This window comes from Giraffa tippelskirchi, chromosome 2, assembly GCF_054371585.1.
Source record: "Giraffa tippelskirchi isolate mGirTip1 chromosome 2, T2T-mGirTip1v1.2.pri, whole genome shotgun sequence".
NCBI lineage: Eukaryota > Metazoa > Chordata > Mammalia > Artiodactyla > Giraffidae > Giraffa > Giraffa tippelskirchi.
Genome location: NC_137276.1, coordinates 173,414,289 through 173,439,229, shown reverse-complemented (window position 1 = coordinate 173,439,229; position 24,941 = coordinate 173,414,289). Strand labels below are relative to the sequence as shown.

General features: G+C 39.4%; 1 protein-coding gene across 8 annotated transcripts in view; it reads right to left on the bottom strand.

Moving 5' to 3' along the window:
* The window catches only part of LSAMP (limbic system associated membrane protein), a 1,066,465-nt gene that overhangs the window by 670,149 nt on the left and 371,375 nt on the right, over nucleotides 1-24,941 (bottom strand). For 5 of the 8 annotated variants that reach the window (XM_081539161.1, XM_081539125.1, XM_081539136.1 and 2 more), the window contains exon 3: nucleotides 12,318-12,396. In XM_081539161.1, coding sequence (XP_081395287.1) covers nucleotides 12,318-12,396 — 79 coding nt within the window. Of the gene's footprint in view, nucleotides 1-12,317; nucleotides 12,925-24,941 lie in introns of those variants that run through there. The other 3 variants (XM_081539146.1, XM_081539169.1, XM_081539157.1) reach the window with 1 other exon arrangement.

The window sequence follows — 24,941 nt, the reverse complement described above, 5'->3', positions numbered from 1 at the left end:
GAGCTGTTTCATTTTTACACAAGAATTAAGGCAGTAAGATATGAAAATATTTTTATTTCCTACACTATGACATTTATGGCTTCCCTAGTGGCTCAGTTGGTAAAGAATCCGCCTGCAATGTGGGAGACATGGGTTCAATCCTGAGGTTGGGAAGATACCCTGGAGAATGAAATGGCAACCCACTCCTTGTATTCTTATGTATATGCCAACACTCCTTGTTGGCAACCCAACTTCAGTATTCTTGCCGGGAGAATCCCATGGGCAGAGGAGCCAGGCAGGCTTCATGGGATTGCAAAGAGTCAGACACAACTGTGAGACTTTCAGTTTCATGACATTTATAATACAGGAGTTTATTATTCTTCTTAATCTGAGCGTATCATCATCCCATTTATAACATCATGCATTCATCTGACGTACTCAACCATATTCAAAAATATAATGTCACTTTACCAGACCAACATCTTTGCTTAATAGGCAAGTAGGAATTATACCCGTTTTGGAGGTGAAATTATGGAAGCTAATTTCCAACTTTCTACAGACAATAGTTTTTGTGGGACTAAAGTCTAAATCTCTTGATTTTCAATCTAGAATTTCTCTAATCTAGTAATATCCTATAGACTTTAGGTAGTTCCTTGTCATGGTGATATTAGATATTAGTTCATCAGATTAGACACCAAAGATACACGGAAGAACAGAGGTCAAAAGAGAGTCAAATAAAAATCCGTTCATATGCTAAGCTCATGATTCAGCAATAGAAAATGCTGATCTTAACATATGCTCATACAATTGCATCATGAACATACACCAGATGACAAAAATCTTTGGTTATCTCAAGATGAAGATCAGCCACAAACTGGCAGCCATATGTGATTCAAACTCCATAAAATAAGCAGCCCTGATGCAGTATGTTAGAATGAGATGAAGAAGCACAAAAATTAGGAATAAGAAAACCAATTATTTTTCACAATCAGTATTTTCACATGTATTTTGGTTACTTACGACTTAGTACTGAACTGCATCACTTTCATTGTTATCTTTTGTTTCTAGAAGGATAGTGTGGCAAACAGTAACATGTCTAAAGCACAGCTTCAGAAAGGATGTTATTAACTTTCAAAAACTTCAAGATACAGACGTTCAGTATAGAAACACATCATCAAAGATTACAACAGGATAAATATTAATGCATTATTGCATGAGAAGCTGGGTTGCATTTTCCCTCTGACCTAATACAAACAATGCCCTTGTGCATTATGGCAAGATGTACAAAAGAGAATTTGGGATTATTACAAAGCCCACTGTACATTCAAGCTGTAATTTCTCCAGGAGCGAGTAATGAACCCTACACTGCAACACTCAGGTAGGCATCATTGTTCAGTGTGAATAATTACTTTGAGTCAAATGAGTGTGAGTGTTCTGCCCCTTGCCTCATTTCACATCAAAGGAGAACAGATGAGGTGCACAACAATCCTGCTCTCAAATCCCCAACTTGGTCCCTGAAAGTCCACGGCCACCACTAGAGGGAGAAAGTCTCAGCAGTTTCCAGAAAGTATGTCCTTCTCTAACAGGCAGCTGCTGTGAGGCTGAGCTCTTCAGACTGTGGATATGCCTCACTCCAGGAGCACTGAGGGTCTCTTGGTTCTGTCACAAGCTGCTCATCTATCAGAGGAAACTGCATAATTGTCTGGGCCATGTGACTTAAGTTTTGCGATTCTCCTAAAATACTCTATCTTACCTTCTCTAGAAAGCTGTCCTTGAAAATAGCTGCAATGGGAAACGTTCAAAGTATTGATATTTCTAGCAAAGCCCCCTAATCCACCTCACTAATGATCAGAAAACAATCAATTTCTTATTTTATTACATCTTCTTCAACCACACATCTATGATCACTCTAGGGCTGGATGATTCCGCCACTAACATAAGCTTCACCCATGTCTCCTTCTAATTTGTTTCTTCTTTCATAAACCAATATCTGCTCAGCTTAATGTATAGTATGACTATCCCCTCTGTTCAATTCAGTGAGCAAATATTTATCTGAACACCTATGGGTTATAGGCTAAAAATACTGGAATGAAAAGGTAACTTAGACGAGTCACGTGACTTTGAAGAGCTAATAGGACATTGAAGCAAGATACAAATGAGCATAACTTTTAAGTGTAGTAAATGCTACACTGAGATATGCATACACTGAAGTGATCCCACTTCTGGGCATATATCTGAAAGCAACAGAATTACTATCTCAAACAGATCTCCACACTACTGTATTCTTTGCAGTATTATTCAAAATAGCTAAATATGGAAACAAACTAAGCATTCACTGATGTAAGCATGGATAAAGAAAGCATGAGACCTTTATCTATATATACACAGTGGAATATAATTCAGCTATTAAAAAAAAATAAGAAAATCTTGCTTTCTGCGACAATGTGAATAACCCTGGAGGACATTATGCTAAATGAAATAAGCTAGACAGATAAAGATAAATTCTGCATTGTCTTACCTACATGCAGAATCTAAGAAAGTCAAAGTCATAGAGGCAGAAAGCAGCATGGTGATTGTGAGGGGCTTGAGGGGTGGCAGAAATGGGGAGATATTAGTCAAAGGGTACAGATTTTCAGTCATAAGATGAGTAAGTTCTGGGAATCTAAAGTACAGCATGGCGACTACGGTTTTTGTATCGTATATATGAAGTTTTCTAGGAAACTCAATCTTCGGTGTTCTCTCTCTCTCTCTCACACACACACACAAAGATAACCATATGAGGTGACGAATGTGTCAATTAACTTGATTTTAGTCATCTTTTCACAATTGATACGTATATCACATCATCCCTCGTATACCTTACCTATATGCAATTTTGTCAACTACATCTCAGTTAAGCTGGAGGGCGTGTATAGAGCGGCTGTTGGTGATAATAAATAAGGTACTGAGGAAGATCAGGGAAGATTACCTGAAACAGACAAAACCAGAACTAACCTGGAGCCTACCAAGAGCAGCATAGAGGCAACCCAACAAAGAAGTATGAAGGGAGGGGTGGAGAGGGGAAAGAAGAGATCTCAGGCAGGGAGAGCATCATGAAGAAAGGAAAGAACCAGCACTGTGTGTGCACACCCACTAGCGTGCACAAGGGCACCAACTGCAAGTGTGAAGTAGCAGGTCATGGAGCATTATCCAGGCCAAGGAGCTCTGACGTTATGTTGTAAATGATGAGAAGCCTTTGAAGGATCTGGGGGCATTTCTAGATTAATACTGAAAGACAATAGGCTTGGGCTAGTCAGGTGAGCTCAGATCCATGGTTCTGCCAACTATCTGGAGTCTGGAAAGTCTAAGTAGACCAAAGATGTAATCCAGTAAGGTTACCTATGGCAAGGAGAAGCAAGTAGTGGCATTCCTACTTCATTGCAGAACTTTGTCTTCATCTTTACCCCACAAAGCTGGAATGGGTTTATGATCCTGAACTTATATAGCAAAAGTATAAAAAGATGGGGTTCAGCATTCTGAGATGAATCTCCATGTCACCCCTTGTTACAACAGCTTTGACACAGAGTTTCAGTTCTAGAAATCACATCCTTCTCTTTTACTCCTTGAGCAAGTTACTTATCTTGGCAATATGTCTGGAGAATATTCCTTATTACTGAGGACTCTTGTTGCTTTTCTGAGCCTCAGTCTAGAGACTAAGTCTCTACTAGGAGCTCAGAGACCTCCCTGTAACACTGCCTGCCACCTGGGGGAGCTCACTGAAAGCTGCTGACCTGCTATTTTCCGCTTACTGTGTGCTCTGCCCTTTTCTTGGTGTTCCATATTGTACCTCCCTTGGCTCTGCCATTCACCAGGTAAGAAAGCTTCATGAGACCTTGTCCTCACGCCACACCAGAAACTCCCCAGGCAACTGCAGCAGGGCATAAGTGCCTGCAGCGCCTCCACCATCCCCAGAGAGACAGGTCTAGATTTACTTCTAGTTTTTCCCAGTTTACCACCACCAGTCCCAACTATTAGCCCAAAGTAACTTTTGTACAAATTAGAAAAAAAATAAAATAAAAGATTACCTTCACTGAAAGAATCTGATACAAGTAACAGTGTCTTCAAAGACTGAGTACCCTTTGAGACTGTGCAAAGGAGAGCCTGCCAACTGAGGCCACAACCTTACTGCAGCCATCCTAGTCGAATCTCCAAGAGGGACAAATCGTAGGAGACTTAAACCAAGCAGAAGGTCATAAGTGGCCATTAGAAGGTAGTAGAGCTTGGGAACCTAAGAAGTACTGGGCCAAAGAACTTTCAGATAACAAAGAAATCAGGTAAGAATTCAAGTAAGAATTCTGAGTAACAGGTAGGGGTATCAGAAGCAGGAAAGAAAGGATTAAAAATAAAAGGAAACAAAAGTTGTTGAGGACAGGAGATCTCTGCAGAGTTTCCACCAAATATAAGAATAGCTTTGAGAATATGATACAATGGAGGCTGCACAAAAAGAAAATCCATCTGGCTCAGATAGACAGCAAACATGGGAAAGATGCATTTCCTGAAAAGTCCCTCCTTGATCAGCACTACCTGGATGATCCTCTACAGGTAAGTTCAGTTTTGATATGCAAGGCTGAGAAAGGGAAGAGAGGAGAGTAAGGACAAGAGAGAGAAAGGGTGGTGAGAAGAGAGAAGAAGGGCGGGACAACAACAGAGAAGAAAGGAGGCAAGGGGAGGGGAAGGGAAGGACAGGGAGAGGAGGAAAGAGAGGGCAGAATCAGGGGAGGAAGGGAAAAAGGAAGAGATGTTTTAACAATTTTTAGAGGGGCAACAATGGCATATCATGGTATAACAGGAAAATAATTTCAGGGGTACTGTGGAATAAAGAACTCTAAAATGAGAAATAGGAGACATCTATTCTAGTTCTCAGTCACTCAAATCTTTGGACAACCAACTACATTCTTCTCTTCTCAGTTATATCACTTTAAAAGGAGATGGTAGACTGCCTAATCTCCAAGGCCTTTCCTAGTCTAAATTTCTACAAATTTACCCATAGCAATTAACAAACTCTGAAGCAACGTGTTTTCTTCTGAAAGGTTAATCACTCATTAACTTGAGATTATGTTTTGATTACAGGTGACTACAAAAATGTGTTCACTCATCCTGCGCTCCTGATAGCAAGCTCATCTATACTCTAAGATACACATGACTTTAAAGGGCTTGAAAAGAATTGATACAAACATCTTAGAGCAAATGGCCAACTTTCTATTTTTATAGGAATACAAATAAAAACCTTAGTTCACAGTTTTCTAATTTTATAAAAGTTATTTCCTACTGTGAATATAATGGTAAAAATTTTATTAAGAGATTACATTTTATACCATTTTACAGTTTACAAAACACTTGGATACATAGTATCTCCTTTGATCATAAGAATAGCTTGCGTAGTATGTCAAGTGTCAGTTACACACATTTACTAGATCTGACTATTTCAAGATGTTTAGATCTTGGTCTTCTGACTATAGTTGGCCCTCTGTATCCACAGATTCTGCATCCACGGATTCAACCAACTGAAGACTGAAAATATTTGGAAGAAAAATTCCAGAAAGTTCCAAAAAGACAAAGCTTGAATTTGCCAGGGCACTGGCAACTATTTACATAGCATTTACATCTTATTTACAACTATTTACATAGCATTTACATTATATTAGGTATTATAAGTAATCCAGAGACGACTTAAAGCATACTGAGACATGTGCATATGTTACATTCAACTACAATGCTGTTTTACATAAGGGACTTGAGCACCTGCAGATTTAGGTATAGAAGGGGTTCTTGGAATGAATCCTCACAGATATCATGGGACAACTCTACTTTCTGAACATCCTAACCTTATACCCTTGATAAAAATTCTTTATCTTCGACATAAACACTTGCCTATTAGCTTCAGGTCAACTGATCATTATGCAAAGTTGAGATGAATTCTACAAACATCTAGCTATTATTTTGTAAATCATATTTGTGGCACACATGACAACAGAAGTACAAAGAAGTAAGCCTATTTGAATAAGACCAAAGACATTTTCCTTGACTGAATAAAGTCTCTTTTCTACCATTAAAAAAAATTAAAAAATCTAAAACTGTTTTGTATCTTTTGTGTCCTGGCTAACGTAAATGAAAGAGGACACAAGACAACAGGACGTGAAAAATTAAGCTTTAATGCTATTTCAGGAGATATTCTATAAATTGGATCCATATTAAAATAAAACCACTCTATTTTCCATGACACTGTAGGGATGAGATTGTGTGGTGAAGAAATGGATCTATGATGATCCATTTCCTCTCACTCAATTGAATTTGTACATCTATGCTGTTGAAATCATTCCCAAACTGCACACATGACTTAACTTTTTCCTACATATCTAGAAAGTGCTGCCCTGAACATGGTTTGTCAAAGATTTTTCCACCAGTAAAGCACTAGTTCTCAACTCTGTACATATTAGAATCATTTTTTAAATACCTACACCCAAACCCCATCTCAAACTAATTCAATCAGGATATCAGAGAGTAGGGAATATGTGGCTTCATTCTTTTTAAAAAGACTTCCAGTAGAATGTAATGTTCAGCCACAGTTATGAACTCTCTGCAGCACCATTTCTCTAACTCTAATGTGCTTATGAATCACTTGGGATCTTGTTAAATGCAGATTCTGATTTAGCAGGCCTGGGACAGGCTCTGAGATTTTGGAATTTAGCAAGTGACTATCAGATACTGAAGATGCTCATCTACAGAAGACACATGTAGCAGCCAGAGTGGGTGGTTCTCAAAGTGTGGCTCAGCCCTGCAGCATCAGCACCATCTGAGTACTTGCTAGGAATGCAGACTTCAGCCCCCACCAGAGACCTACTGAAATCAGAAACTCTGAAGATGGGGGCCAGGTAGTCTGTGTTTTTAATGAGCACTCCAGGTAATTTGGGCTTTCCTGGAGGCGCCGCTGGTAAAGAATCTGTCTGCAATGCAGGAGACCTGGATTCAATCCCTAGGTTGGGAAGATCCCCAGGAGAAGGGAACAATAGCCCACTCCAGTATTCTGGCCTGGAGAATTCCATGGAACGTATAGTCCATGGGGTCACAAAGAGTCAGACACAACTGAGCAACTTTCACTTTTTCACTTTCCAGGTAATTTGGATACACCTTCAAGTTTGAGAAACATTGGTCTAAAAAAGAGCTCCCTAGAGTCTAAACAATTGGCTACATGTGGTTGGAGAACAACTGACACTTTTTCCTTTATGTAGCAGTTTACGATTTACCGCACTAAACTACTTTATCTCTTGTGGGGTCTTTAAAACAACCCTATACCCCAACTAAAATAAATAAATTTATTTAAAAAAAAATAAAAAATAAAAAAAAATAAAACAACCCTATAGAGTAACTAAAACAGGTAATTTCATCATTTTATAAATGAAACCAGCAACTCGAAATATTTAAGAGATGTTCTCCAAGTCATGTAGCATACAAGGATAGATCCAAAATTATAGCCCAGCATTCCTGAGTCATACAAAGTAAGAAGCAGGATATTCACAGAAGAGCAAGACCAACGGCCATAAGGGTACCTGAAAGGGTAGGCTCTGTTGGGCTCCGGTGATGACAGCAAGGGGTGCCAGAACACATTCAGGAAACCTCCTATCAGGTGAGTAACAGACATTGGTACTTGGAGCTCTCAGAGACCACGTTAATGCACTAATTCTTTTTTTGCCTGAGTTTGCTATTATGTCCACATAATGCCCACCAGCTTCAAGAAACACAAATGTTTAACCCTCACCAACTGATTTAGTAGATGAGTCAGTCATCTTTGGTTGTTCACACCACAGTTTTAAAAATAATTCATTCAAAGTGCACAGGACAATTAGCTTAACATGTGTTGTATGTATGTGTCCCATACTTACAGAAACATAAATTGCCACAGTTTGTATTTGTCACATGAGATTTGCTGCTGTGTTCCTCAAAACATAAATGAACAGTAAGTGATATAAATGCATAAGCATCTTTAATAATGTATATGATATGCTACATTCTTAGACAACAAATATTCACTCCATTATTTACTAAATATATTTGATAGAGGACTTAATGGGCAAAATGATCAGTCCTTAAAGTATCAGTAATAACCTATAAATTTTGATTACCTTTAATGAGTTAGCTACAGAAAAAGAAAACTTTCTCAAACTCTCCCTGTAGAAACATAAAGTTTGTTTTCAAATAACGAATAATTATAAGTGGTAGAAAAATCACATATTGTGTCAGGAGTTTGTTTGATTGTTGACAGTTTCTTTGTGAATGTAGGCGTACCAGATGCTTTATAGAAGAGAAGCCATTTTTCCCTTGAAATTTGCACAAAATTTTTACATTTTGCTGTCAAATAATCACATCTTTTTAATGTTTCTTCTTTTTCTTTTAGTGTAGAAACAAACAAGGAAATAAAGACCAAGAATTTTGAAAGACTAAACATTTAACTATTTTAAACATAGATACTTAGTTTCTTATACCTAACACTTACTAGGTACATTTACATTTAAATGGGAAAAATCTTATCACCATAGAAGGTATTATAATATCCTGAAAGCATCAAATAGGGTAAGAATAATGAAATAAATGCAATTTCAAAACCCCCAATTTTAAACATTTAAAGTCACAACACTAACGTGTACCTTCTGCATCTCACCATACATGTACTTAGGGAATATGTCCAGATATGCATATATGTCATTTCTACAAAGCTACCTTATGAGTAGATATATTGGAATTAACTATTTTATAATTATCTTTCCAGACATATGCTGCTAATATTGAAAATACTGTTTGTGGGACTGTTAAAAATGAAATTTTAAAGGTCAGATTGGAACATTATTTCCACTCTTCCTTTAATTTATCAAAACATCTGCATGGTTTCAACCTGCCAAGATTCATCAGGAAGAGAATCCCTATGGGAGCCTGAGTACAAGGAGGGTTGGAAGGACGAGGGCTAGAAACTTATCCAGTAATTGATGAACTCTTCCACTTGTGGGTACTGGTAGTGAGGTGGCTTCAGAAAAGCAACTGAGACTTCCCCCCAATGGACCTGAGTCTGAGCAAACTCTGGGGGATGGTAAAGGACAGGGAAGCCTGGCCTGCTGCAGTCCATGGGGTCACAAAGAGTCGCAAAGAGTCGGATGCAACTGAGCGACTTAACAACAAGGTCAGGTGGGTAAATGTGCCTCATACTTTACTGCACAAACCAATGTCAGTGCAGATTCTGGTCCAGTAGGATTTAGGAAGGCAACCCAGGTGCAGCTGCTTCTGCCACTGGTCTGTGACACACACTCTGATCCTTTGCCTTTGAGATGGAAGTTAGTGCTGTGGTTTCCTTTCATTCTTACAGGCTCTTACAGAGGCGCTCAGAAAGATCTAGAATTCCTTCTGGGAAACAACAGGGTTAGGCGGGTATACATGAAATTCTTTATCTTTCCAACTAGTTTTGTCACCTTCATTCTATAGTCTTTCTTTCATTATTTACAGAAGATAGAAATTAGAGAACAAGACACCAAGACTCGTATATGCTCTCTTATCAAGACACACATTTATATCAAAGACCATAATTATACAAAAATAGGCATCAATTACCCCAAAAAAAACACTTGCTCATAGAAGTAAGGCAGTGAAGGTAGATGTTTGGGGGACAGTCAGCCAAGCTGCTGTCACTGGACCACCAGAATTACAAACCTCCCTTGTCTCCTGTTGCCATTTCAGATCATTCAGGGCCACAGACTCACTGAGTGAGGACATTTTTTCCCTTTGCCATTTCACTTTCTCCGTGCCAAACATCTACTGTGGCTTCCAATGAATCAAGTTCTCCTTCCTCTCCTCCCCTGGAAGCTCATGCTCCCAGTAAAATGTCACAAATAAAGTAGAAGCAAGCCTTTCCCAGGCTAGACTTGTAAACAGAAAGCAAGAGTGCCATTCTTCAGCAAGAAACTGACCCACAAAGCTTACTGGACTCAGTTAAAGAGACTGAGAAGAAGGTCAGCTAAGAAAACAAAGGGAACTCTCTCCATAGTTACTTCTGATAGAGCTCCATGAACCCAAAAATAAAGCCTTGTCCAAGGCAAAGGAAATAAAAAAGAGGGCATGTTAGGTGAGGTGTGGGAAAGCAATGGACTCTCCCAGGTGACTTCTTTACAGGCACTGTTTGTCTACCTTCTCTCTCCCAGGGAATAACTGCTTCTATATTTATTCTCTGTTCTCACGATCTACCATTTCCACACTGCAATGTCTACTAAAGTGTAGTGCTTATAGAAAACTCTATTTCTTTTGAGACACAGAAGCATGTACATATCATATATAGATATTTATGTAGTGAGACTGCCTCTCACAGACATAGATTTGTATGCATACAGTGCACAAAAATATAAGAATTCCTTTTTTCCTTCTAAATTAGCATTGACATGCTTATCTAACTCTTTGATAACTGTAGCTTAAGACATAGGCGATGCTGAATTACAAAGACGTTACAAAGTTCATGGACACATAAATAAAAACTTATACACCCAGAGTACTCACTTTTCCCATACTCATTTTTATAATCAGTGAAAACAAATCTTTCTAAGAATAGCATAAATTTCCAGAGAATGCTTCATTTGTAAAGGGTTAATGATGTTGGGGCATATGAATGCTAGCAGTTAAGGTGGCATGCTTATGTGTTTGCAAAAACATGTTCTGCATTATGTCCATATCCCTTTGCAACCAGATAAATTACTCTATAAATCTTATTACTCCATGTGGATAAATCACACTTGCAGGTTTTACAGGGCTGGAGAGCTGGAAGGGAAAATATGCTTTGGATAGTAGGATCTTTGGGATTCATAATCACCTAGTGCCCAGGAAATGAAGAAAGGGATTTCACACATTAGGATTTTCTTAGTTTTTATACTTCACAGCAACACACACACACACAACACAACATGCACAACATACACATTCCTCTCTAACAAGGCGAGCGATCCCAAAGCAGGACACCGTGACAGCCAACCAAATTTATTTCTGAGGAAAGGAAGGAAAACTTTGCTGCTGTAGGCAGCTCTGCTACAGAACTGCTCCCTGATGCCCCAGGGTTTATGCACTATCAGCTCCTTGCACACAGATCAGAGGCTTCTTTTCTATAGGATACTGCTTGTTATTGCCACAACAAGCAATATTAGCCAGCCAGACAGACTGACACTAGGTCATTTCATCTAGATGAAATGAGATTTTAAAGGATCTCCAAGGAGAACATTTTCTTTCATTCTCTTTCATTCTCTTTCATTCTCTCTCTCTCTCTTTTTTTTTTTTTTTTAATGTTTTTAGCATCTGATAGAAATTCAAGGGAAGCTATAAAAAGGGACAAGGGATATATGCAGTGGATAGAGAGGGGAAAGAGAGAAAAGAAATGCAGGGAAACAGTCTAGGAGCTTTTCAGAAACAGAATTATGGCTAGGTTCCATCCGAGTTTCTCCAGCTCACTGTCCCTTATAGGGGTCAAACTCCAAGGACTTGGGGACTCTTCCTTTACAAATTTCAATCCCAAATTATATTTCGGAGTTTGGCAGAACTGCATAAGATGAGATGTTGGGTAAATAATCAATTTGAAATATCCATTTTATGCCAGGTGAATTATTTCCTAACCTCTGTGCTTAGGACTCCTATTCTCAAATAACAGCAATTTGGCAAGTTCCTTTTTTTTTCTCCTCTTCATTCTTGTGTTGATGTCTATTCATATACCAGAAAAGGCTCAGTAACTAACCAAAGTTCTAAAGATTGATTTACTGCCCTCCATGTCAATTAGAAGATCCTTAGGAAAAGTCTAACCAAACTACTGCTGAGGCAGAGTGAGAGCCTTTATGTACATACCCACACGCACATACACACAGACACCACGGAGAATGCAATACCGTGTACACTCTCTAAAAGCCAGAACCAACAACTCTTCTTTCTCAATTAAGGAACCCTAACAAAACTCTTGTGCAAAGCATCTCCAGTCACAAAAGCAAGAATACCGCCCTAATGTCACTAATACCATAGATGAAGTTACGCTTTCTCAGTAAGAGAAACAAGATCCGAAGAACCAAACAACATTTAATCAACCCTGCTGGTCCTGGACCGGGACCAGAATCCCCTTGAGATTTGTTGGCAGATATTTCGACTCGACCATAAAAGGCGCACGAAAGCGCGCGCACACACACACACACACACACACCCTCCACAAGCCTGCAGCATCAGGAGCTGGAGTTCAAGGAGAACACACACCCATACACACACTTAAGCGCCGCAGAAAAGTTGCCCGAAAGCCCTACCTGAGGATGGCCGTGTCCCCCTGCCTCACGGTGATGTTGTCGGTGCCTCGGTTAAAATCCACGCTGCGGACGGGCAGTCCTGTGGGAAGAAGGCAGAGCAATCTCAGTAGGACCAGAGGCAACTGTTTCCGATCAGGCTGAACTCTGGCGACCATGGTGGCCACGCCGAGGTGCGGGGTCGGGGCTACTCGGGAGGGTGTGTGTGTGCGCGCTGCTCGCCGAGCGGGCTTTACCAACGGAGGGCTTTCATCCACAGCAGAGGCGGAACGCGCTCTGCCAATCTGTGGTCCTTTCCACTTTGCCTCTCTTTCCCTCGCTCAGTCTCTTCTCCCTCTAAGACTTCACAAAGCCCTCATAAAACCCGAGCTGAGGTGGGAAAAAGTCAAAGGAACACAATTTTAAAGGTGAGAGTACAAATATAAAACCCTCCAGAAAAGATGGAGAGAAGGCGGCAAAAAGGAAGGTGGTCTCTGGTCTCCCTGGTTGGATGCTCCTTGGCCAGCGACAGAGCAGAGCTTCTTCCCTCCGTAACCCACTTTCCAGGGCGGGCAGGCGAGGGAGCCGGCACCCAGCCTGCCAGCGAGTGTAAAGAAACCCACACAACAGCGGCAGTAGCCGGGAGTCACCCTCCTCCCCCTCCTCCCCTTCCTGTTTCTCCTTCCAGTCCCTCCCTCCCTGCCTCGCTAGGCACCTCCCCCGCCCCCCGCGGATTTCAACAGCCCCCCCACCTCCCCTCAGCGTGGCCCCTCGCTTTGCACAACTGCCCGCTTCAGCAGCAGCCAGCCTCAATGAAAGCCTGATGCGCCTTTAGGTTGTCAGGACAACAGCTCCATCTGAGGCCTGGCTGATTTCCTTAAGAAGAGGGGATGGAGCTTGGAGGTACTGTGCAAGAGAAAGCGGAGAAGGAGAGGGACTCGAGCTATACAAGACTAGGAGAAAGAGTCCAGGGAAGGAGAGGCGAAGAGTGGGGAAGGAAGGAAAAGGGACAGGGGAAGGAGAGAGCGCCAGGAGAAGGCAAACCTTGACAGATGGAGGGGGGGATACAGAGAAGGGCAGGAAAGACTGAGGGGTGGAGGGGGACCGCTGCTGAAAGATGGGATGAGGAATGCAAAATAGAAGAAACTTGACAGTGGAGTCTCAAGATTAACAGCCAAACTGGATTTCAAAACTAAATATTCCTGGCAACTGGCTTTTCATGCTCACATCTGTTCATTCTTTCCTCTCTCCTGCACTTTCACAGGATTAATAAGGTTTATTTCTCTCCTTCCTTTATCCCCTCCCCCTCTTGGAGCCCCCTTATGAAAGATGGATTGGACACAATGCTGGTATTGAGTTTTCTGGAGTGTGAATGCTTGGTTTGTCTTTTCCAAGTGCCAGCCTCAGCAGCTGATCCCTGATCCCTCACTCTCCAGGAAACCCTTACTCAGTCCCACACGTGAGGAATGGTACTAAGGATTATTGTTTCAGTGTCACGTGGCTGTGGCTTCCCAAGTTTTTCCTGGTGCTTGCTTCTCAAAATGTCCATAGGCAAGGAAGGAGATTTGTGTTTCAGAAAGCGTGTCACTTACAGGGTGACACTAGGGGCGCATCCAGCACTCCAGTGAATGGAAGATAGCTTACCATCATTTGTCATTCCTTCTACTCCATGAGGCAATCCCAGTGATAAGGGCCAGAAGGAGCCTACAGTGTTAGTCACTCGTGATAGCCCCAAACTATTAGCATCTCCCTCAGTACCAATGCTGAGCATAAAAGATGGAAATGTACGGACCGAAACTTCCTTTTAATTTTATTTATTCAAATAGTTAAGGCATTCACTTGGTGCCAAAATCAAGTGGTACAGAATGTTGTAGAGTGAGATGCAGTTAATCTTTCCTATCACTGTCTTTAGACAATTAATTTCTCCTATTTGGAGGCAACAAAAATTTCCAGGTCCTTATATAACTTCCCCTAAATATTCCATGTACATACAAGTAAATGCACAAATGCACAAATATACACATACACACTCATATATTACGCTTACTCCTCTTATTTACACAAATGATTAGCCAAGGATATTTGAAACAAAAGACATATGTTTAGGAATCCTTATCAAACTCCACTAAAATACAAGACTATGGAGGTGCTTACTGTGCTGACACCTGCCTTGTCCTCCTAGACCATGCAAAGAATTTATCTGCTATATTTTATCAACTGAAAAGTAGATCCATTCTTATGGATTATGTGAAGAAAGGAAGGAAGACCTTTTGCTTTTGTAAGAAAAGAACTTGGGAAGGACTGGAATCCAAACGGTCACAAATTCAAGATTCATGGAGTTCAATTAATTTTGTTTCTACTATACATTAAATTTATGTAAATCAAGTTTTCCTATATTAAGGATAATAAAGAGCACCAGATAATAAACCAGTGATGTTTTACTACTAATTTGGAACTGAGCTATTTAAAACTTGAAACCCATTTTGCCAAGGCAAAAAAAAATGGTTAAGCCAAGTGCAGGTTGAACAACAAAACCCATAATCCTGTGGTTCCCAATATCAATGGGAAATGAGCTTCAAGTGCCAAATGCAGATGAAAGGATTACATAATTCTATGCCAAGAGTGCAAGGAAAAGAGTACCAACCCCCATCCACTGCTGCCAACAAACTGCACAATCCCTGGCAGGATGCTTCTGAGTTTTCAGAGAAGAAGTGTTGGCTGACACAAGTGTTTAGATATAACATTTCTTTGAGTGGGTGGTGTTTGTCCCATGTTAGAAAGAAGAAAGACACAGAGGACTGGAGCTACTAGAACATCTCTTTCCATTAATGATGATAGGTGAACGATGTGACCCTGCAAGGAGAACTATCAATAGATACTGAGGGGAAGGATCATATATATCAAGGGTACGAAAATTCTCTTGCATCAGTGGACTACATTTTGAATAAAGAAAGAAGGAGTTTTTTCCAGGGTATGCGAAAGTATGGTAGGGTGGTAGCATATCACTTGCAGAAGATGCCTAGACCTGAGTGTTGGCTTGTCTATACCAGTAATCTCAAGTTATTTATAAGACTTGTCGAGACCTAGGACAACGAATACAGGTTAACATATTGGGGTGCAAAATAATTCACACCAAAGTAGTTGGAATGTGGACTCTGTAGCAGATCAATCAGATCTGGAGTTCATCTCTCTAATCACTTTGAGAAAAGGATGTATACGTTGATCAGGAGTATAATCAGAATTGCAATAGACATATGCCTAAGCAACCCAAGAGAATAAAATCCTAAGTACATATTTATATGAACAAAAATCATATAGTGCAATTATTAAAGTTTTTTTTTAATACTTTCAAGAGATAAATTTCATTTCTTGGCAACTTTTATTGAATTAAATTGACTTACCGTGTGCAGTGGAAGTAAAATACAAAAAGAGAACAATATTTTTTTTAATATGGACTATTTTTAAAGTCTTCATTGAATTTGTTACAATATTGCTTCTGTTTTGTATTTTAGTCTTTTGGCCATGAGGCATGTGGGATCTTGGAGCCCTGACCAAGGATCGAACCCACACAGCTTGCATTGGAAGGTGAAGTCTTGACCACGAGGCCTCCAGGGAAGTCGCAACATTTTAAAAATTCTCTAATTTAGGTAATTTGATAATTTAGATATTTGATAATTCAGATTGAATTTCTGAACAATTTCAAAATCTTGAAGTTTATTGTGTAAGTTTCTTTTAATGTTTATCATTTATGTCCAGGTAGAACTTCAAATACAGTTTTCTAACCCAACCCTTGGCCTTAGCACGAACATTCTATAATTAATGAATATAAGAGAAAGGAATGATTGAGTGTCCAAGCCCACTCAGGTGGTTAATCTCATCATTTACACAATAATAAATCTATTTGTTGGAGAAGGAAATGGCAACCCACTCCAGTACTCTTGCCTGGAAACTCCCATGGATGGAGGAGCCTGGTAGGCTGCAGTACATGGGGTCGCTAAAGGTTGGACATGACTGAGCGGCTTCACTTTCACTTTTCACTTTTATGCATTGGAGAAGGAAATGGCAACCCACTCCAGTGTTCTTGCCTGGAGAATCCCAGGGACGGGGGAGCCTGGTGGGCTACTGTCTATGGGGTCGCACAGAGTCGGACACGACTGAAGTGACTTAGCAAATCTATTTGTGGGTATCCTATAAACTTCTGTTTCAACCTTATGTTCTCTCAGAGTCCTTCCCCTTTGAAGTCCCTCATGAACGCCTTCTGGTTTTCTGTCCTCTGTGACCTCTCACTGAGATCTAATAGATTCTAACAAATCTGATGGTCTGTATATAGTGATCCCATCCTAATGGTCACTCCCCCACATCTACTCCAATATTAATTCCTCTGCTTGCTTTCCTTAGAAACGCCTAGTAGGAAACATATAGATGAGTTACTGAAATTTATGCAAGCTACTTTTCTTCAAACTACTATATACATTCTTCCAAGAGGGCTGGCAAAAATAAACATTCTTTCAGATTATTTGTGAGGCAAGTATGGTGTTAGCCATGTGAAACAGCCATCATCACCCAAGTAAGATGATCTTAACTACTACTTTAAAATAACATAGTGCCTTTCTTAAAAAAAAAAAAAAAGGCTTTAGAAGATTCTGGCACTCTCTAGGGACAAATGCTGCAGCAAAAACAAAAACTGGCTAATGTCTGAGAACCCTAAGAAGCATGAAAGGTTTATTCTTCTGTTCAGTTTTGTAAGGTAACAGGCTCACAAGAAATCCAGATGCAGCCTGGAATGTACAACTAACTTAGCTACATTGGTTGCATTTTATGCTAAACATGTCTATAATATTATTAATACACCACTTTACATTTCTACAGTTGTAAAGTCTTAATCATAATAACGGCATGCCTGTACTTTACTTACATAAGTGGAATTAGCATTTCCATATGAACTGGAAATGCAGAATTGTTAATACTTCTCCTTAGGATTCCTGCTCTGACATCCTCAATGATTTCATCATAATTTAGCCATATTCAAGTATCTTGGTTTATGCTCATAAGCATGGTACTACCTTGTGTGAATTTCCTTCAGAACGTGGCTCTTTTGAAAACAATAGCTTCATTTGCATGTGTCTCTGTGCTTAACAAAATCAATCAGCTTCGAGTCAGTTAAATATTTTTCAAATCTTTACTATAGAACCCTCAGTAGTTAGAGCATTCAAGCCATATTCTGCACAATTAAAAATCGTTCTTTCATGGTTTGCTTTTAGCTCATGCCTTTGTGGTTCATTTGTCTTCTGCTTCTTTTTGTACTCATTCTCTTTTGGTAGGTAATAGTGCTTAGATTTGTCCAAGTTTGCACAAGGTCTTTGAGATACTTGAGCAGCTGTTTGGGTCCTTCCCCACCAACAAACTAACTTTCACAGATAAGCGATTACTTCATAGACACATACTCACTAGCCCTTGGACCTTCCTCTTTTTGAGACTGCCCACTCTGCCACCATGCACAAGGAGGTGGCAGTTGCCAAGTAAAGCTGCATCTACTCTTTTTGATCTACCCCTCACATGGGAAGGGCACTGCAACATCTGGAAAGATAGTGGTAGCAGCACCTTCAGTACAGCAAGATGTTAGTATGAGCAGGTAACCAGGCAATCGTATCCTCTATTTGTGGTTGTGGCAATGACTTGGATTCCTACAACCAGAGAATAGGTCAAGGAGAAATGAGAAAGAGTGGAGAAAGCTGTGCAATCCCATATACTGACATGTCCAGTAAGTTTATGATCCATTCATTCACTCAGTACACTTTTATTGACATGGTAGTGAAACAAGAGAGACCAAGACTCTGTTTTCATAGAACTTTCACAGAACTTACATCCCTGATGCAGAGACAGACACTAAACAAGTAAATACATATTAATGTTATTTTGGAGAGTAAATGCCATGGACAAAAATATTTGCGATAGAGAGGAAAAAATGGCATGAAGTTGTGATGAGGGGAACATACATCCTTAAATGTAAGGAGGCAGCCATGCACAATCAGCAAAAAGACCTTTCTCGATAAAAGAAATGGCATGTGCAAAGGCCCTGAGGCCGAATGGGTACCTCATACACCAGGAACCAAAACAAGAATAATAAACTGGCCTACACTTTGTGTGTATGTTATGGAAGGTAGCTGGAAAAGCAGATGAGGTTAGAAATTGAGGAGGGATCATCCTGAAGAGATTCCAAGGTTAGAAATTTAGGTTTTTGTTCCAGTGACTTGATTGATTAGTAAAAAGATTTTAAGCAAGGGATCATCATGATCAGATGTACATTTTAGAAAGATTTCTCTGAATATCATATGGATGAAGGACAATAATGGAAGCAAGGAGACAAACAGAAGGAACTCTTAGTCATCCAGTGTCAGTTGGCTTGGGTGAAGATAGAAATAAGAATGGAGAGAAGGTTGAGTTAACCAGGATTGCTCATGATGAGAAGACTCCCCCCAGTAGGCCATGTTCTATCACAAGTGATCAACAGTTTCCACATACCAGCCTTCTCTGATGCTGTACTAGACCAATTCTGGTGTTCCCTTGCAGAAAGCTGCGATTCATCCAATAAGAACTGACAGAATGCCAAGCAGATTGTCATGTATACCAAATAGAGAAAAAAAAAATAAAATAAAATGAACAAAAACTGTGTCCCAGTTGGTGCTTTTCTTCAGATATAAACTTTACTTACCCTTTATACGGTTATTAGATATTAATTATCAGTGTAAGAAAATATTTTGTTACAGATTAAGAAGGGCCTAACAAAATAAGCAGATGCTATTAAATTGCTAAACTTTGCTAAATATTCTCTTCCATACCTAATATCTCTATTTATTTAGCAGGCAATAGCTATCCTGCTAAATCTAAATGGAATGCCTAGTTAAATATCTCGAGGCTGTAAATCATGTAAATAACATAATATGTTTTCTCAAGAGTTTACTGACAATACTGAGCTGCAGGGCAAGTCTAGTGTTAGGGCATTCCATTATTCAAAGGGTCCCAGAAGTTTGCCTACTTAAAGGTATCTTTCTTTACTATCTTTAAATCACATTCTCAGTCCTCTTTGCTTTTAGTAGTGAAGGTAGGAGCACTGCTTCTATGAGAAGAAGAGGATTCACAACAAGATGTGTCTCATCAGTCATGTTATCATGTACAAAACAATTCATTAAAATAATCAATATTTTTGAGGTCTACCATATGACAGGCACTGTGCTAAGCTCTGGGGAAATAATGTACAAAATTGACTCCCTGCCCTAATGCAATCTGATGAAGGGTATGCCACTGAAGGGCTTCCCTGGTGGCTCACTGGTCAAGAATCCACTTGCCAATGCAGGTTTGATCCCTGGGTCAGGAAGATTTTCTGGAGAAGGAAATGGCAACCCACTCTAGTGTGCTTGCCTGGAAAAAATCCTATAGACAGAGGAGCCTGGTGAGCTACAGTCTATGGGGTCGCAAAGAGTCGTACATGACTTAGCGACTAAACAACAACATTGCCACTGAAAGCCCCTCCGAGAGCAGGGCCAAACATGATCACTGTACAATTATAAAGCAGGCCTTTCAAATCTGTTCTCCACTATAAAGAAGGACCAAAATTAGCCACTACCTATGCCCAGTTCTCTCTGGTGTTGAGAAATGATGCAAAATAGTAAAATTCAGAGTTCATATCTTCACAAACCCAGGAGCTCACACCCAAGATGGAAAAGGAAAGTGAGTACACATTGAACAGAGAATAATACGGATCAGTGAGTAATTGAGAACTACGTTATAAGACAGCAGAATCTCAACACAATGGTGGTTCAGAAAAGGTGATCAAGAAGGAGGCTTCCTGGAGAAAAATTGGTATTTTAAGTAATCTTTGGCACATATGTAAGAGGAGGGTGGAGGAAGGCCACATCTATGCATGGCCATGAGAAAAAACATAAAACAAAGAATGGAAGTGGAGGAAGATTTATCTGACTAACAAGGACGAGGAGAGAGAGAAGGTTGGAGAGAGACATTGCATCAGGAAGAGTTCCGAATGCCTGAGTGAAGATTCACACCTCACCTTATCATCTACTACTTAGAAGCCTACTTTAGACTGTAGAGGAGTGAGATGAGATACTGATATCTTCGGGAGGTTATTTTGGCAATGGGAAATTAGAGGTCAGAGGAAGATGAAGTAGAGAAACTAGACAGGAGACTAATAAAGTTGTTAGTGTCATGATGAGAAAGGGATTATTGATTATATAGACTATTGCTCTCTAATAATGATGAGGGATGAACTCTTTCCCTTAGAGACTTTACATTAGTGGGGAAGGTAAGTTGTAGGAAAGTATGTAGAGATAGAAAAAAGGTAGAACGAAAAATGACTGTTTTTTTTTGTAAGCTGAGGTCAGTAAGGGTCTTGACAGACATGATAATGAGTGTGGCTTTATTCTGTATGCAAAGAAGAGCCATTAAAAGGTTTGAGTAAGCGAGTGACATAATCAGACCTGTGCTTTAAAAAGATGACTAACTGGCAATGGAGTCAAAGATGGATTGGGACAAATCAAAGTCAGGAAGACCAGTTATAAAGTTTCTGAAATAAGACAGGCAAGAGATGATAAAAGCAGGCCACAGGGCAACAGAGTAGAGAGAGGGAAAAGGGTGACGATTTTCAGAGGAAGTTCACAGGGGGCTGATGGGATTTGCCAACTGTTTGGTTATGGAGGTTGAAAAAGGACAGGCAAAATATTCTTCTACTTTTTGTTGTTGTTGTTGGAAATCCATGCTGATAACATGGGAAAGTTGAGTTAAGAAGCTAGTTTGGGAGAAAATTTAGAAATTCTACTTTTAGACTTCTGGATTGGTTCCTAAACTGGTATTCAAATAGCCTATACCTCCAGATGGACATGCTTAGGAAGTTGTCACATGAATGACATTCTTCACAAGGAGAGCTCTCTGTGAGTTCTATAATAAACTAAGCCCCCAAATCACAATCCTCCCCACATATTTTTCCTTGTGTTTTCTTTCTTTTTCTTGTAACTTAAATATGCAAATGTAGCACTGAGTAAGTAACATTTTCTAATAATATGAATATCATTTTGATTTTTGAAAACATGTACACATAGTCGCTAACTGATTCTGTTTCAAGAAGAAATATAATCTGAACTTGTCTCCCTCTGCTGGTGGCACATTGAGGTATCATGGTTCTTTTTAAACCAGAGAAATACTAGAAAGAAAAATGTCCAATAATAATTTGAAATGCACAAATCTGGGACTTTGCAGTCCACAATGCATAGTGACACACATAATTTTACACTTTATTTTCACTGCAACCCTGTGAGATATATAGAACAAGTATTATTACACCACTTATCAGAAAGCACTTTGAGACTTCAAGCCATTAAGCTCTCATATGAAATTAGAGATATTAAAGGAAAATCAAGAAGTATATGTAATTAAAATAATTGCATAATGTTATAGCTGCAAAAGACCCAGAAGATCTTCTTGCACAGTCCCACCATTTTGCAGCTGAAACACAGAAACTTATTAGAGTTTACATGGTTATTTAGGATCACTGAGATTAGTATTCAGACAGCATAGCTCTCAAAAAGTGCTCTATCTATTGTACCATGCTGCCTGACTAATAATGTCAGGATGTTAATCCTTTACATCGTAGCTGAAACATGTACACAAATAGATGAGATTAGAAATGCCTATTTCTCTAAGGCCAGATGCACATTGTATCCGAGCAATCCACAGCTATGTTAAACTTATAAGCAAGTAAGAAACAAAAACAAAAGAAATGCCCATCAGTTGGATAAACAGATAATAAGGCAAAGACCAATCCTCAGTTAGCTATTTCAATAGATTTCTGCTCAGTCCAGTCTGGCGCTCTAGAACCATAGGCAAGGCTTGAGATGAATTTTTAGGGATGCCAGAATATTATAGATTGTCAGCAGAAGAATTGGAGTGGAGTTCCTTACCCAATAACTTCCTGGGGCATTCTTTTCTTCTTCTTTATATGTCCTCAATAAACAGTCTACCATGGTTCTCTGGCTATTCACCTGACAGCATACTTTCCAAACTTATCTCCATTCTTAATGGATATTCCCATTCTCTCTTGGCAGAAAAGACAAACGCTAATTAAGATAATTTATACCTGTGAGTAAGTGACTGGTAAATTCCAAACTCTGAAGGAATATTGTACAAGAGGAGCTTCCCAAACCCAATTAATCTCTAATAGGTAAAATATGTAGAGAAGATTTTTTGAATGGGAGAGTACTTTCATAACTCTTATTTCTTATTGGCAAGAGATAATGACCTGTGGGCCAAAACTGTGAAAGTGCCTTAAGAGATCTAAATTTAAAATTAAAAACATAATTCAAATGATCTTTACCCATTAAATCATAATGTCTCTCCATACAGGAAAAAAAAAAGCTTAGGCTATTGTGCCTACTATGCATCTGGTCCCATCGCTTCATGGCAAATAGATGGGGAAACAATGGAAACAGTGACAGACTTTACTTTTTGGGACTCCAAAATCACCGCAAATGGTGACTGCAGCATGAAATTGAAAGATGCTTGCTCCTTGGAAGAAAAGTTATGACCAACCTAGATAGCATATTAAAAAGCAGAGATATTACTTTACCAACAAAAGTCCGTCTAGTCAAAGCTATGGTTTTTCCAGTAGTCATGTATGGATGTGAGAGTTGGACTGTAAAGGAAGCTGAGCAGTGAAGAATTGATGCTTTTGAACTGTGGTGTTGGAGAAGACTCTTGAGAGCCCCTTGGACTGCAAGGAGATCCAACCAGTTCATCCTAAAAGAAATCAGTTCTAACTATTCATTGGAAGGACTGATGCTGAAACTCCAATACTTTGGCCACCTGATGGGAAGAACTAACTCTTTGGAAAGGACTCTGATGCTGGGAAAGTTGAGGGCAGGAGGAGAAGGGGATGACAGAGGATGAGATGGTTGGATGGCATCACTGACTTGATGGACATGCATTTGAGCAAGCTCCAGGAGTTGGTGATGGACAGGGAAGCCTGGTGTGCTGCAGTCCATGTGTTGCAAAGAGTCAGACACAGTTGAGTGACTGAACTGAACTGATTGTGCCTATTAAAATGCAAGTAACAGATGTTGGTTGAGAACAGAAAAATGATAATACAGCAAAATTTTATATAATATACATATACAAATATAAACAATATAGAGAATTCCAAATATACACAATTTCCAATACACTTGGTAAATATTCTCAATACCCATATCCAACAATTAATCAGATAGAATTTTCACATAACATTTTTCTTCAGTAACAAAATCAAAGTGAGAGTCTTTGTCTTCAGTGGTGTTCTCCTTTTCTACTGCAAGAAAGCGTGACAGAGTATTGATCTTAGGATAGAGTCAGGTTGGTTAAGTGGCTAAAGGAGCATTTTGTGATGTTTGGAAGCACTGAGAATGAGCTGATACCAGTAATATTGGCTGTTTCAGGAAAAACAGATTATAGTTAGAGCTGTGATGGAGGAAATATCTAGCTTGGATATAAGGGCCAGGTGGTTTTGGTAGGAAGTATGATAGACAAAATGATAAGCAGGTGTGAAGACTTGGATTGTGACAGCCCTAACTGAAAAAGAGGGAGTATGAGCCAACATTGACAATGAGAGAAGAAAATGTATAAGGAAGTAAAGGGAATCTTGCATTGTGACCTGTTATCTCTTAAATAGGATTTTTATTCATCAGTGGATATGATACAGTTTACTGTATATAGCAGTTGAGTAAAATTATGTTTCTTGGGGAAAAAAATGATCACTTTTAAGGAGTAATACTACATGATAATTCACTTCTTTGCACCCCTAACAACCTGGGTTACATTATTTTTGGTTTGCAATATTATTAGCAATGACTTTTCATTATTTAATTAAATACAAATTTATTGATCACCTACTATGTAATTGGGCATTCTGAAAGATCTGAGGGAACCATTCAGTATGGTCTCTATAGTAAGATGCTTTGTAATAAGAAATTTCAACCTTGTTGGGAAAAGATCATCAAATGGACTGGTGAATGATTCAAAAATTGTATATAATTAAGCCTGCAATTTTGAGAAAAGTGTCCTAAATACAAAGACATTCAAACATAAGGAGATCACTTTAACCTTCTATGCATCAGTCAGGATGTTATGCAGTGAGGTCATAAAGAAGCCCGGGGAAAGATTCTGCTCTCAAAGAGTGAACAGCTGGGAAAGAAATACAAATAGTTAAGCAATGACAGTAATTATAAACTATACAAGCACTTCCATTTTACTGTGTCCACACAAAAGATACCATCTAATCCAGACTAGAAAGAAGGTTTTCTGAAAGAGATGGCACCTGAGTTTGTCCGAAAAGGGAAGATAAGACTTGGGGAGGGGTTCTTAGGGATATTTTGGATGTATACAGTTAGAAATGAGTGTAGGGTAAAATTCAGGAGGGCTAACAAAAGGATAAATGAAAAATTAGGAGCCAACATCTGGGAGCAAAGCACTTGGGCAGGGAAGAAAATGTCCCCAAGCAGAGAGGAACCGTGCTGGGAGTAGTAGGAAACAGCAAGTCAAAGGTTTTAAAAGAAAAGAAGGGAGAAACCTAAACTTAATGCATTAGTAAACAAGAAGCATTTTATTTGG